This window comes from Phaethon lepturus, unplaced genomic scaffold, assembly GCF_000687285.1.
Source record: "Phaethon lepturus isolate BGI_N335 unplaced genomic scaffold, ASM68728v1 scaffold7050, whole genome shotgun sequence".
Taxonomy (NCBI): Eukaryota; Metazoa; Chordata; class Aves; order Phaethontiformes; family Phaethontidae; genus Phaethon; species Phaethon lepturus.
The window spans coordinates 173,304-189,092 of record NW_010512509.1 but is presented as its reverse complement, the minus strand read 5'-3'; the positions used below and the strand labels follow the sequence as shown (position 1 = coordinate 189,092).

The window sequence follows — 15,789 nt, the reverse complement described above, 5'->3', positions numbered from 1 at the left end:
GTATATTTTTAAAGAGATATGATCTGTCTCTCTCCTGCTGTTTTTGTTTTTTTGTTTGTTTGTTTTATTTTTTCCCCCTGGGATTTAAGTGCAACTCCAGCTCTTTTATTTTTTTATTTCCCTTAAGTATATTTTCTCTTTGCTGCATCTACTGTGAAAGTTCACTAGATAGTCATTTTACAAATATATCTAGAGCCTTCATCTTCCTTCATGGCTGGCTTTAGTGGAATCTTGCACCTGCACACACTCTACTACACAATTTGTACTCCTTGCTATTTCATTTATCAGTATTACACTGATTTTACTTTGAGTGGAAGGTTGACTCTAAGTATGTTCAATGCTATTGGTAATTTTGATTCTGCATTCATGAAATACAACTCTCTTATGCACTGAAGGGTGTCAGATGTGTTCAGGAATTCCACTGGTCTTAGTAGAGTGTTTATAAGAGGCAGCTGGTGTAAAAGGAGTAAGTAATCAGTGTATCACAGGGTGTGAGTCCTCATTATAATTTGATAAAGACTGTAGTATTAATTTTGCTTTATTGAGCGTGTTATATAGGAGGCAATTTGTGTTCAAATTGAAGCACAAATATGTGGCTTACAATCACTGATTGCATGCTAGTAGGATTTAGATAACAACAACAAACAAGAAGTAAGCATGAACTTGGGAGAAAATATCTTATTTTCTCTGTAGCAACACTGATGACATGACCACAGTGGAATATTGCCAGACTTTTCAGTATGCCAGCAAAAGTGAACACTTTTCAATGACTTGCCTAACATGAACAACTGGAATATATCCTCTCTCCCATTTCATTTTATTTAGATGTTCTTCCTGAAGTGTTCACTAACTTATTAAATGCTAATTTGGACAAAGGAGGTAAGAAAGAAAATACAGGAAATGGGACATTCATTATTAATTTTAATTAATCAACAAATTAAATCTGTTGTTTACCTGCAGCTCTTAATGTAAACTGTATCATTTGAACAGGGGGAAATCATACTGTTGGCCTGGTTACCAGAGACTATTTGTGACCCTCTGGTTCTTTGAATATAATGATTCACCCCACAAGTAAATTTTCTGCTGCCAGACAGGTGTCATATGTAGTCTCCATTCTTTAGCGTGGTCCTTAAATAACATGATGGACCATGTTTTACACTTATTTACTTCTGAATTTTGTTTTCTGAAAAGATGAAGGTTTTCTGAATTCCTGCAATAAGCAATTTACCCTACGTCCAGTTGATGTTTGCCAACTCCAAAGAAAGAGTGGGATCACCCTGCCTTTCCGACTTCATACATGAGAGATTCTCACAGTTGTCATGAGCAAAATAACTTGGTTGTTATTAAAGCAGTAACAGACACGTAAAGTTCAGAATCGTAGCATAATTCAGGTTAGAAGGGACCGCTAGAGGGGCAATGCAGTCTAAACCCCTGCTCAAAGAGGGGATAACTTCAAAATTGGATCAGATTCTGCAGGCTTCATTCAGTCAAGATCTGAAAATACCCAAGGATTGGAGAGTCTACAGCTTCCCTGGGCAACCTGTTCTGCACAGAAGGGTGTGCGTTTTTTGGATGAGAAATACATGGATTGTCATGACTAGTTTTATATTAAAATATATACCTATATCTGCATGAAAATTTCTGAAATTACTATTATGATGAGGTACCACCACCCTGAATATAAATAATATAAATGGTGCAGAAAATATTTATAAATTGTCTGTATGTGGCAGTGGCCCATGTTAAATAGATTTCTGGTGGTCTGTGTTAGTTCTCTTTTGTATTAATGTTGCTTATTACTCAATGGATTCGTGGAAACATTGAGAATAATTTTTGGTATTTAAAAACTACTTTTGTTAGTTTTTAAAACAGGAATAGATTTCAACAGCCATTTACTTAAAATAATTCCTTTTGTGGTTTTTTTTCTTTATTTATATAGATTTAAGATTTAATTACTATAAAGAATATAGAGCTTAAAAAGGTCTCTCTCTTAGGTAGAAGAGCTGATGAATGCACTGGAAAAGACTAGACAAGAATTAGATTCTACCAAAGCCCGTCTTGCCTCAACACAGCAGTCTTTGGCTGAAAAAGAAGCTCATCTGGCTAACCTGAGAATAGAGCGAAGAAAACAGCTTGAAGAAATTCTAGAAATGAAGTAAGTGCATAGATTTTGCTAATTTCTAGAAAAATTAAAATTACTACTTTCTTTCCATGAGAGATGGTGGTTTTTTCCTGTAAGTGTTTTTTCTGTGTATATCTAACGTCTACTAATAGTTGTAAGACTGCTAAATTCATTTTGAAATATTGAAATGCAAAAACCTTCATTTTAGAAGTACTCAACAATTGACATGAGAAGAATTTTTTGAAAGCTGTCCTTTGTTACATGCAAATAAAATATCAGCACAGTATAACTTCCAGGAGAAATTGAGGGTCTAAAGCCCCATCTTCCAGTGGGAATTCTATGTTGGAGTTTCTGTTAGTGTCAAATTTGAGGAAAGGGGTTTATGAAATTTATGTGGATGGTGCAAAGTTTATTGTATTGAATTGGTTAAAAAAAACCCCAAACAACAAAAACCTATTTGCATATACTTCTCTGTATATATGTGTACTGAATGAAAAAGATAGACGTATAATTTAAATCTAACTTCCTACCCACAATGAAGGTTACGGGTTGTTAAAGCTCTGACATGATCTTTAAAATTGGCAAAAAAAAAAAAGTGAACCTGTTATGACTTGGCCAGGCTGGTAAGTGTGTAGTTAACATTCAACAAAGAAATTTCACAGTTGTAATTTCAAAAGTGTTTTATTGAGGGAGGGGAAAAAAAACCCCCAAAACTCTTAAGCCATATACAACTTCAGCTAAGTTATTGTAGATATCCTTACATTCTAAAGCAAGGTAAATAATCAGAAAAAATAGAGTTTTATAAAAGTAGGTTTTAAGAATGGCTGCCATGTAATACAGGTGCAGGAATATGGTTATGTAAGCATGAATGTTTCCAGTGAAATCAAAAGGACTTGTGCTTTTGACTTTACTGAAATCTGTATCTATACAGAAAAATGAGAGCACACACGAATTAGAGTAGTATGTGATATAGTCTATATTAGATATACATTTTTAGTTTCCTGATTTTCTTTTATATGTACATATTAATTCACCTATGATAACCAGATGCTCAGTGCCAGTATATTTCATGCAGTCGTGTATTTTCTATATAGTGCTTTGGTCTATTTCTTTGCATGCTTCTTTTCCATTCTAATGGTAAGATTGTTTTTTTCTTTTTATCATAATTATCAATTATTGAGCAACATAGGGGAAACAAGCAGTATCTTTAATTCTGTTATTTTGGCTTTTTTGGTTGGGTACACAGAACATCATGGAAGAACTGTGTAAGGAATGTATCTTCAGTCTGGGAAGTAAGGTTGGCAAAAACCGGTGAAGTTTGACTTTTCTGTTGATAAAAGCTATTGTATTTTATGAATAAAGGACTGAGTGAATTGTACTAGTGGTGAAAGACCCAGTATCAAAGGTCCAAGTTAGGAATAGTTTAGAATTTAACATGAGATATAAACATATAATGTGTTTTTACAGTGTAAATTTTAAATGTAAAATAGGAAAATCAGAAGAAAATTGTAAATTAGCATGTAAAAAATTAAATTAGTAAAAATTTCTAGTTAAATGTATGTTTTTTTTTTCTTTGAGTAGTCATTATTATGGTTTCTTATGTAAAAAATACTTCTTTCTTATTTTTCTCTTTTGCCTTTGATTTCTTAATTGCTACTTCGTTAGCTGTGTAAGTGTGTAGACTTTTTCTGCCATTACCTTTTTTCTGTCTTCAGGAGAAGCAATTGTTCCTATACGGTTTTCATTTTTAATCCTGAACTGACCTAAAATTCATTTGAAATTCTAAGTTAATAATAAAATCCTTCTAACCTGTAATAATAAAATACAATTAATTATAATGCATACTTCTTCCTACTTAGGCCACAGAGAGTTACCTAATCCTCTACTAGGTAGCTTTGCCAGCTACCTAACCCTGTGTTGTTACCTCTAAGAGTCTAATGCTTTAACTGATAAACAAATAACTCCCCCTGAAATCTGTGATTCAGCTAATAACTTAGAATTAGAACTGACTTTCATTAAAAAAAAACAGATATTCTATTATTATTTTTAATTCTATCCTAACTTTAGTTTCTGTGAAATATGTTACAAGGCTGAGTTCATATTGGAGATGGAATCAAACAGAACTTGTATTGCTTGTGGTGAGATGGAAAGAAATCAATACGGCTGTCAGACATCAGGGTGGTTTTGCTGGTCGAGGAGATAGGCAATAGAGTTAATGTACAAAACAAAGCATATAAAATCATGGCACAATATTACTAAAGAGAGAGAAAAAATAGAATAATGACAGAAATTTACATGATCGTATTTACTTTTATTCTTTTTACTGCCTCTTTAACAACATTAGTACTGAATCAAAGAAGGAAAAATGAACATACTAATTTTTTTGAGCTCTCTGTGTAGGAAGGGCTACATGAGTGCTATTAAATATGAATTAAATGTAAATCTTAATTTCAGGTTATTTAATAAGATATACTAAACAACATAATTTAATAGCTAGACATGTATTAGTAAATGACTTTTAGAAATAATTCAGCTATTTCATTACAGTAGTTTAATTTTTGAAATTGCTCACTGAAATAAGTGCATGACAAACTTCATGAAAACTGCCGCATTACAACAGAATATACTAAATATGGCGTTACATTTTTTTTATGAATAACGTATTCTCAAAAAACAGAATGTAGAAGCTAACTAAGACCCAAACGTCCACTGACAGTATAACAATAATTCTCTGTTGTAGTAATATATTAAAATCGTGTGTCTTCTCTGTGATATTTTAAGATAATTTATTAATTGGCAGCATTAACCATAACTTTTATTTATAATTTTTTAAATTTAATATTGACTGATTACAGTTTTTGGCTGCCAGCTTCCAGTTAAATAGGCATGAACTGTGTGTTTACGAACATTCAGGATGATTTCCTATGCTTATATTATGTTTAAGTTCCAAACATAACTCTGCATTCTAGGCCCATCTGGCTGACATTGCCAAGATCCATCTTAATTTACTGGCTACAATCAGTTGTCAGTTTTAGATAACTTCTTCAGTTGTCATTACATATTCCCATATACATTCAGTTATTTAAGGAAGTTTAGAATAAAAATACATAGCAGCTTAATCTTCTTCATTATCTGGTTGGTCTTTTTGAAACGGAAACTAGATAAGTACCCATTAATGAAAGGTAGTTTGATAGAAGGGGATAGACATCAAGTTATTCTTAACTTGATGCCAACGTGAAAAACTAAGATTTATTTTAAAGAATTCCAAAATGTTAAGTTTGCAGAAGGATTTGCATTTTCATGTTACTTTCTAGGTATGTGATTCCCTCCTCCCCCCTCCCCCCCCCATGTCTATTAAAAATATTACTCTATTAGTTCTGGAGGAATTATTTTTGTTACGGTCATATTGTTTTAGCAGTGCACACATAACTCATACTGACATTAATGGAAGTTACGCATACATGTTAACAGTAAAATGCAGCATGTGTTCATATCCATCATTTTGCCCAATTGTCTTAACGCTTTGTGCTCTTTCTATCTCTGAGCATAAAAAGAAGATGCACTTTTTTATTTTTTAGTAAGTGCTAGTTTAAAAAAAAAATCTGTATCGCGTAGTGTGACAAAAGGCACGTTAATGTTTTGGAAAAAATGTATTTATCATCCACCAGTTGAAAAATCCCAAAATGTTTCAATTGGCCTAAACTTAAAAACTTGTAGTTAGAAATATATATCCAGACTACCTTTTCCAAAGACTGTTTTTGTTTTCTTAGAGTCCATAAGAAGGAGCGCAGCCCACTGAGAACTTCACAAGGCTGGCCTAGAAAAGCTTATTCATTTTTGTAATGTGAAGATCTTGAGGGTAGGAGAAGTTTCTGTGCTGTGATGTGGTGGAGGTTTTTTCAGATGTTTCAGAAATGCCATATTTGTAGGGCATACTTTCATGACCACAAGGCATCCAAAATACTTTCATACAGATGTCCTTTCCTATATGGTGGTTCCTTCCAAAACTCATAAACTTGCTTGTAACAAAATTAGATAGCTGTAGAGATAGATGAATTATTATTCATATAATATTAAAATTGCTTTATATAGGTATATGAAATAAATGCCTGTCCTTATGGAAAGTGGATTTTACTCTGTGGGATAGACCATCTTTTTAGAAATTATGAAAATTATTTTCCCTTTGAAAGATATGAAGTTTAACCTGGAGAGCCAATAGTTATAAAATAAAGTCTAATGGCATGTGAAGGAAAAGATATAAAAATTATTATCACCTTTTTTGTTAGTTCAACTTTTAAATTATATGCAGGTAATTTTCAAGCGGCAACCACTGAAGTAAAAAAACAGCCAACCCCCCCAAACACCAAAAACTTGCATATCAAAACTTGGAGTTTTCTTGGTTAAAAGCCCTTAAATTAACTTTCTGTGGTGTTTACTCTACTTAGAAATATGTTTAAATACGAGATTTAAAAAAAAACTATTTTATTGCGGTTTTGCATTAATTTGATGATCTTTCAGTGACTTAGTTACATGTGACAAACACTGCACTTAGTAGTGAGTAACCATAGGATTAAACCCCCAAAAGACTGAACTTCATGTTTTGACTTGAAGATCTGTGAATTCCTAATTTTTGAGATTCAACTGTTAATTATTGTTTCCTTTAGCAGTCAACTCAGTACACTCAGTGCTCTGAAGCTTTCAGGGTATCCTGAATGAAATTCTTGCCAAGAGCTTGAAAGGCAATTTCCTTGCCCTTGATAGAGTTCATGCCATCACCTGTGGGTATTGCTAAAACAGTTTTGTTGGAAGTGAGTTTGCCTTGAAATTCACTACAAATTTCCAGAAGAATATATATTTTCCCTTATGTGGAATAAATCAGATTACTTCAGTAACGAAGCATTAAAGATCTCCTAATAAAATAACCAGCTACTAGTCCTTTTATTCAATAATAAAAAGAGAACATTGCTGTCCTGTCCAAAAAAAATGTAGTTTTAAATTAGATTTTGCAGTAAATTTTCTTACAGTGACAGTATAAAATTAAACACCCCTTCCTTTGTTTAAGAATGCCCACTATTTTTTTCACTGAAGATAATAAATGAATATTGCTTCTCTGTTTTTCAGTATGTTTACTTTATTCATTTAACAGCGCCTGTGTGTAGTCAAGGATGGAATATTTGTGGGAAGAAGAGGATAAAATGTTTTTTCTACCAAGCATTCAGTCCCACCTGCTGCCACTTTTTTGCAGAAATGCTGAACACATACTGCACTTTTACCTGCTGGGTTAGTGGTTCAGCTGCTCTGCCAAACAAGGACAGGGCACTTGTATTTTTGCCACTAGATGCTCGTCTCCGGTGCAAGACCATGGTCTGGGTCTGCTTGGTTCACCAAACTGAGTATGAGCAGCTTCACAGAGTAAGCAGGAAGCTTGTCTTGTTGTGGGGAAGACAATGTGTCTTGTCAGTTTGTCTGTCACCTGGTCTGACAGGTCCCCTCCTTCCTTTTTAGTGCAGGAAATTCAAACATGGACAAGTATACAAATAGCTTCAAGTGGACTTTTGAGGATATTGTAGGGATGACGAGGGTCTTTGAATGGATTCTGGAAGTCAGGGGTCACAGCTTAAGGGGAAGACTGTGTAAGATGTAAAACTGGAGAGTCACAGTCAGAGTTTGTAGAGAAGACCAAGTGCTTTATGAAGTACTAGTGGCAGAAGTATAAGGAAGTTTACCATTCATCTGGTTTTCTGCAGACACAACCCTTTTTTCCATCTATAAATTTTACTGGAGAAGAAGTTGGGGATTTCACATCTGTGTAGCAGCTTAGGAGGAGCTGCAGCTCTGACAAGAGCTGTTGGATGTCCAGAGAATCTAGACATGTTTCCAGCACCTGGACAAATCAGCTCATGTCCCTGCCTTGCATTCTCCTATTAGTATTTCCATCCATCACCATCTCAGACTGGCATTTGGGGAGGGAAAGGGAGAGGAACTCAACATGTTTTCCTTTATTTATGTCCTAATTACTCCACCCCAAGAGGTTCTGTCACCCACAGGATAGTGGTTTCTTCCTCATCACTGTGGGTACAGCTATGGTCCAAAGTGCTTCTGAAATCTCTGTGTGAGTAGTAAATCCAGTGTATCTGGAACATTTCAGAGTAATTGTGTATGCAGTTCACCTGTTCAGTGCAGACACAGGCCAGAAGCATGACACTCACTGACAGGAAAATCCTTGATGAAGTTGTAGGGACTCTACTTGCATGTAGTGATGAAGTTAATTTTCTTTTTTGGGGTTCTTCCATACAGCAGCAAGGATGAGGAAAGCAATACAGCAAGGTAGGAGAAATTGGCAGGGTGATTTAAGGTTGGAACTACTCTTTGAAATTGCTTGGAACTCACTCTTTAAAACCCCTTAAAACAATAGTTTCCCTGTAGACACTGTCTGCTTTCTGCAGACAAACAAAACTGTGTTACAGTCAGGCAGTGCTTTTCCCTTGCCCCCTTTTCAGAAAGAAAAGCAAGAAAGTTGATAACCATTTCTCTTGCCTACACGGGAAACTGAGGTGTTTAACTAAAAGGTATAGGCAAAGATGCTTAGTTTATGCTCCTTTTTTTAATGCTAGTACATTCTAAAAAAAAGCCAGCACTTACCCTGGGGATAGTTCTAGCTAAATAATTAGTAGTGGATACATGACATTATTAAAGGATACTCTTTGAATTGAACTTTAAGCAAATACATCATGGTAAGATTTCTTAGACTGTTAATAAAGTATTATTTTGGAAGTAGGATAATTTAAATTTTTTTTTTCTATTTTGTCAACTCTAATAGAACCTATATTTTGGGAAAGATAGTTATGATAATTTCTCTAACATGAATTCTTTAACATATCTTTACTTACTAGGTTAGGTAACAGAGTAGTATATAAGTAGCTGTGGAGAAAAAATAATTGTCAGAAAGTGGTTTACTATTTTTTGTAATTTTATTAGAGGGATTATTTTGACTTGTTTCAGCCGTGTAATGTATACTATAAACATGTTCAGTGAATGGATAGCAAGTTGATTGTCTCAAAAATTGTACCATTTCAAATGTAGAACACTAGGCTTTTTTTTAGTAACCTGTGGACTGCTTCCATTTAATTGTAGGATCCATGCTGAGAGTGTAGAGAGTCATATCCCAAGTTAAATACAAACAAAACAGCAGGATGTTGATACAACTGTGACTTCCATAGGAAGTAGTTAGAATGGTAATGTGGTCTCCTTCTAACTTGGGTGGAAAGTCTCTTGTGACTGCTTTTGCCCCACAGACCTGTAACACAGCATGCCTTGACTAACATTTTTGACACCAACTTGCAAACACCATAAAGATTAGAGAAACCCAAATGAAGGCTTTGTTCTCTGGAACAGAAGCTTTCTTGACTAAAATGAAGAGATGTTTTTCTTTTGTAAACAGCAGAGGGGCACAAAGCAATAAAATGTTTCTCTCTGTGAGAATAGAATGAGCGAACTGTTTCCTTGGCAAAGCGCTTCTCTTATTTATGAGTGTCACCAAGTTCCTATTCACTTGAGAATCTGATCTGTTTAGACAAAATAATAGTATACTTTGATTTTATAAGATTTGTGATGTTTGAAATTTCATCAGCATGGGAAGAAAGTGTGCAATTTCTTTCCTTCATGTTATTCTTGTTAAGGTCATAATTTACTTTCAAAATAGATTGTCACCTGCTACTGAAGGTTGGTAAGATCAATTTAGAATTTCTCCAAAATGTGATGAGAGCCTGTATTTTGCCTGCTTTTATATGGGTATCCAAGCAAAGGAAGCTGGAACCTCTCCCATGTTTCCTGTCCCCTTTAGACAGCGGGAGAGTACAGTAACAACCTTTTCAATGTGCTTCCCTCTGAGGAAGGCAGTGTCGTCTTCTCTGTTATGGAATGGCATAATGTCATATAAGCTTTGTCTGAAGGCAAACCAGAAAGAGTTCAAACATATTCCAGACAACACATACTATGCTTATAATAAATAAGCATACTTTTTTGATCTAGAAAATGGGTCTGGATTTTGACCAGCTTGTTTTCTTCATCTCATAAGTATTTTGGCTTAATTATCATGTGTTTCTATGACTAATGTTCTCAAGAAACTATAGGGATTTAAGCTTCTCACTCTCTGGTTGTAAAAATGATCTTCCAGGTTCCTATGAACCATAAAGTTTGAGGCTTCTGCCAGGCAGACAGGGACTTAAATGGTAGTTGCCACTCTGTATCCTAGTAGTGCACTTTTCTTTCTGATTTTCTTTTCTCTACCCATTCAGGTACCTTGCCTCAGTAGAAAAACAACAGTCAACGCTCCAGCAAACATTTTATGTTGGAAATTCCACAATACTTTGTAGGCGTTTTATTCCTCAAGCGCTTTCCCCAGAACCTGAATGGTAGAGAGATCAAGGGGATCCTGCAGCTGCTTTATGAGGGAAAGACTTAAAGGCTTTTCACTCTGGGGAGGGTAAGGCATGGGGAGGATATGTTTGAAGTTTGCAGAATCTCAAAGGAAGGCATAAACTGAATGTAGAATTGTTGTTTGCCAGATCCCCCGGCATGAGGAATATCAGGCACTTGCTGAAGTTAATCAGTGATCGATTTGAAAGAGAGAGAAGTGCTGCTGTATGGAGTGGTTGGTTGGTGACCTTCTGGAACTTGCTTCCACAGAAGGCAGGGTGGCATCAGCTGGTTCAAAAGGGGTTAGACAAATTCATGGACAAGATGTCCATAAATGGCTACTTCTTTATACTCTTTGGCTGTTGTTCTGAACTATGTTCCTAAAATTTATTTTCTCTTGGAAGTATTAGCTCTTTCTTCCCACATTGGTCCCTTACACTGAAACACACATAGTTAATGATCAGATGTTTTTAAAACCTTTTTTTTTTTTTTTTTGAGAACCACTTTTATTAAGTCAGCTAATACACTTTGGAAAGATTAAAGGCCACACTTTGAATAGCCTTTTGCATCTTCTGTTGCCCAATAGTGTATAAGTGGATTACAAGATGATACAAGTGACAAAATGATTGTTTTAGAGTGCAGATTATAAGAGTGAGATATGAGAGTTACATGACATTCTCTAGTGATTGAACCACTTAAAAGACAGACAGGATTAACAGTGCTTCAGGTTTACAGGTGTCTCAAGCTGCTTGAAGGACTTTGAGATGCAGAGTATTCTAGTCTTTTGTACTACAAATGAAAATTTGAAGAAACAGTTGCAATTAAAAATCATTACATTTGCTTCTCTTCTTTTTTTTTGCTTTTTTAAAAATCAACCTCTTTCAACTAAAATGCTTTTCTGTTTTTTAATTTATGAATGTGTTAGGGTTTAAAATACCTCAGTTTAATCTGTGATATATCTTGAGTTGTAGCATTCTAAATTCATGTGAGGTGGAATAGTATTCAGAAAGGGACAGTGATGAGAAGTATACTATATAAAAGTGAGAAGGGATTATGAGTTAGTATTCAGTGAAACATGGACAATGGTAAAAGAAAGTGAGCTGTACAAACCTGAATAATGAAATCTAGTTCTGGACTCTTCCAAAGGAAAGGTATAGTTTGAAGTGTGTTTTTATTTTTTAAGGAAGCTTACAATTTTTATCTAAAGTTAACTTGCCAGGGAGTTTAGCAATCTTAACTTCTTAGATGAAGTAGTTTCTATGATATCTACTAAGTATTAAATGCTTTTGGTCTGGTTTCTCTTGCACAACTTTTTTTTTTTTTTAATGTAAGAAAATATAAGCAACAAAATCATTTGACTGGAAGAGCAATACTATAGAAAACAATTGTACACTGTAGTTACTGATCTTGACAAAGCTATATATGGTTTGCTTTAAAACTATCTTAAAAGTGCCTTTATTAGCTAAAAAATTAATAATGATAAAAATTATGAAATGGGATGGCATTTGTTTTGAAGTTTAGCCAGCATGGGAATGTGAAGGCCTCCACCTCTGATAGCATACTCAAAAGAACAAGAGCCTCAAAAGACAGAAAGGAAGGAGTAGGAGGCTGAAAGTAAAAAAGAAAGAAAAAGTTTGGCTTCTGTTTCATGGATTTTTTTAAAGCTGACTGAATTACGCCCTTGTCTACTGAAACCCTCTTAGTGTAATTCCCATTGGCCTCTGTGACACCTAGGGCAGCGCTGATCAACTGCAGGCTCCCATATTCCTAACCTCAGCCAACTGAATATGATTCTAGCAGATGTTTCTCCATTTTAGACCTCAAAATATGACGGGTCAGGTTTTTTCCTTTTTCCAGTGGCAAATCTTGCATATTTGAGACCCAGGACATGCAATTCAATGGTAGGAATTATGAGCTGAGGGCCTCCCCAGTGGGATAACGCTGAACCTAATGTAAACTCAGATCTTTGAAAGTGGAGAGCCAAGGAAATTTAAAGGTTTGGATCATTGCAACTAAATTACTGGATTATTGTTTAATATTATATAAAAATATAAAATATGCTTAGAAATGTATAAGATTATGTTTTCTATTAAAAGGAAAAAGTTTTATAAAAAGTCAGGAGAGAATAGAGTCAGAAGCAATCAGACAGGAACAGCTTTCTTAGTGGAAGAAGGGGAAGGTTTTCTCTGCCTTCCCATTGCTCCTTAGGTGCTATGAAGTAAATCCACTGCTGCCTCCTTCCTGTGCTTCCTCATTCCTCACCCTCCCCATGCCCCCAGTAGAACAAGTACTTCTCTGTGTGCTGTGGAAAAATAAATTTCCTATTGCTTTGTTTCCTCTGATTGGATTCTCTTGTGTCTAATAAGGTGCAAGATGTGCTTGAAGTTTTGTGCTCTCATGTCTAAGGACGTTCAGTGATGCTCTCTAATGTGCATTCTCTCATGCTTTGTAAGGAGTGAGCTCATGGGGCAGCCTTTCTGCCTGTAAGGGCATGAGTAAGATTTACTCTTTTAGCCAACTGATATAATGACATCTGTAAGAATTTATTGCCATAGTGGTCTGTACCTCTGTCTTAAAATGAGTCAAAGAATTTCTGTCTTTTGGGGAGGGAGACACACTCGTACCGTGTTTTCAATCCAAGAGAATTTCACACTATTTGTTCTGCCGGTGTTTACGCCTTCCCACTGAACTGTGTGTAGCTTACCTATTTAGAGTACAAACTTGACAAGACTGATCAATTATTAATACAGTGCCAGACATAATGGCCTTCCATCCTTCATTGGCCATCAAGTATTACTATAATAAACACGATAATAATAAAACCATCTATCATGTTATCACTGTCAACACTATCTAAACACTGTCAGTGTAGAAATATTGTAGTAAAAGGAGAATTCTTCAAATATGATTGGTAAAATATGGCATAGCACACAAAAATGTGCTAAAGAACTGAATTTCTAATGAACACCACCTCTCCTTTCAGTGCTGTGCTACTGTTTAGCAGTCACTGACAGATCATGACTTATGTGATGACAATAGAAATTAGGATGAGCTCATCTCCATTTCCTCTGTGAACAAACTTGGCTATGTCCACACTGTTGTGCAGTGTACCAGGGTATCTTAGCAAAAAAAAAAAAAAAGCCCTGTTTAAGAAGGTACATTATATAAGTCTGTGCTACATCTTATGGTCAAGCTGTTGCATTCAGGATAAACATCACCTTAAAAGGATGCTTTGGCTTGCTTCCTAAGGGTGAAGTGGTTTCAACTGAATAGATAAACTTTTCAAGGGAAAACAAAAGCTTGGTGACAGCACAAACTTAGGCAGAATTTTGTTAGTGGAAAGATTTTTTCAACTGTTGGTAAATAGAAATGTTGCATTTGTAGAGGAGCTTGCATAATTCTAATAGGAGTACTATGTTTATTATGTTGCATTTTAGTATTTAAAAATATATTGGGAGATGCAAGTGATAGACATGCAATTTTCTTATTCCTCATAATTAAGAGTGAATTTTTCAAAATGCATCCAGTTTTAATTTTGTAAACATGTAGATACTAAGGGGGGAACTGTGATTTACTGACTTAGCGTAGAAATGTAAAAATACTTCTTTGTGGTTAAACTCTTCCCAGTTTCTAACCACTCCTACCTCAAACATGTAGTTTATCTTTGTTCATTTGACTCTGACCAAAATTAGGCCACACAGGCCTCTGAGGATCACCATATTGCTAAATATCATTCTAGTTACTAAGGATTCTTCTTTTTTGCTTCCCAACAAACTCATGTTGCATTCTTTGAAGGGTAGCTTACATAGTTCTCATCTTCTAAGTGGGAGGGAAAATGTAGCTTGGTCTAACAGAGACAGTCATTAAATGTACTACCTTGTTCTTTTGTTTTTCAACCCCCCTAAGCTTTCTTTATGCTTAGGAAACAGAGATAGGTACTGAGGAGAAAATGTTGAAGGTAGGTTTGATAGGATAGGTAGGTCACCTCTGTGTGCAACACGGAATCAAAGCTAGTCTAGATACTTTCAAATCTTTACATTACGTAGATTGTGAATATAAGTTATTGAACAAAATTCTATCCACTTAAATCTACATCCATAAGAATGTAATTTTATATCCTGCCTTATGTCTTTAGGCTGGAAGAGTTTTGGATAAAATGCTGTCAGGTGTGTGCTGTCAGTGGTGTCACACAGTGAGCAGTAGTGAGGGGTCTTCATGGTAGTTACGTTCAGCTGTCGGCATGTTACGGCAAGCTATGTCCCAAAGACTGGTTTAGGAAGGAGTGATGCAGTTAATAGGAAGAGCAATCTGAACTTTTAAACACCCTTACTCTAAAAGCTCCAAAATACGGAATTTTCTCATCACTATTTAGGGGATTTACTGTGTTTGATAACTTACGAGTATTTTTGTGAGCTGGACAACCTCATCCAGGTCTTGTATGACTATCCTGAGAAACTTTTCTGTGTGGTCTGTAAACAAAAGGTAAGTAGTTCGTGTCTGTGGGGTTTAGAGCAGGAGCTGGTGTTGGGACTACTGTGAAATTCAGTAGCAAAAAAAGTAGAGATTATTACCTAACATCTAAAGAATAGAAGCCCAACAAGTGTGGTAGATCATCATCTGACATCCAGCAACCTGATACCCTCTTAACAGAGCGGAAAATACCCTGACGTTCGTATCTTAAAAGACTTTTCACCTATTGAAAAATATTTAAACTTTCAGCATGCACGAAGGAAACTTGACTGCTTTCCAGTTTTGTTTTGGGTGGCCATTACACTCCTCGCCCACCTGGATTATTTTGTCAACAACTGAAAGAAAACTGGTGAAATGAAAACAGCGTCCTTTATGGCTATTGCATACATGTGTACCACCCAGCTACCCACTACTGCCCCTCCCATCGGATTCCCTCTTAAAAGAAGTAGTACAAGGATCCAATCGTGATGAAAATTACCTACAGTATTTTCACAGTTGTGTTAAGAAATATAATTTATATTTTTTTCCCTCTTAGAAAGATCTCCCTTCAACACTTCAATACTGCGATGTTTTGTTTAGTCTAATGTAGGTTTTTGTTAGTATCTAGCCTAAAACCGAATATAATTAACAGATGAATTTAGGAAATCCCTACCGTAATTTGGCAACTAAATGAATGGGGGATATCAGTATATGACAAGCAACTTCCACTTAAGGCTAACGTAACTATTACCTCATTAGAAGTGCAACTTTACACTCTTCAAATAAAACCTTTATTGAAT

General features: G+C 35.3%; 1 protein-coding gene across 1 annotated transcript in view; it reads left to right on the top strand.

Moving 5' to 3' along the window:
• Window positions 1–1,998: 1,998 nt before the first annotated feature.
• Window positions 1,999–15,789, top strand: part of LOC104620913 (ERC protein 2-like) — a 171,151-nt gene continuing 157,360 nt past the window's right edge. Inside the window, exon 1 of the mRNA XM_010287273.1 lies at window positions 1,999–2,155. Within this exon, the coding sequence (XP_010285575.1) occupies window positions 2,007–2,155 (149 nt within the window). The 5' untranslated portion in view covers window positions 1,999–2,006. The remainder of the gene's footprint in view (window positions 2,156–15,789) is intronic.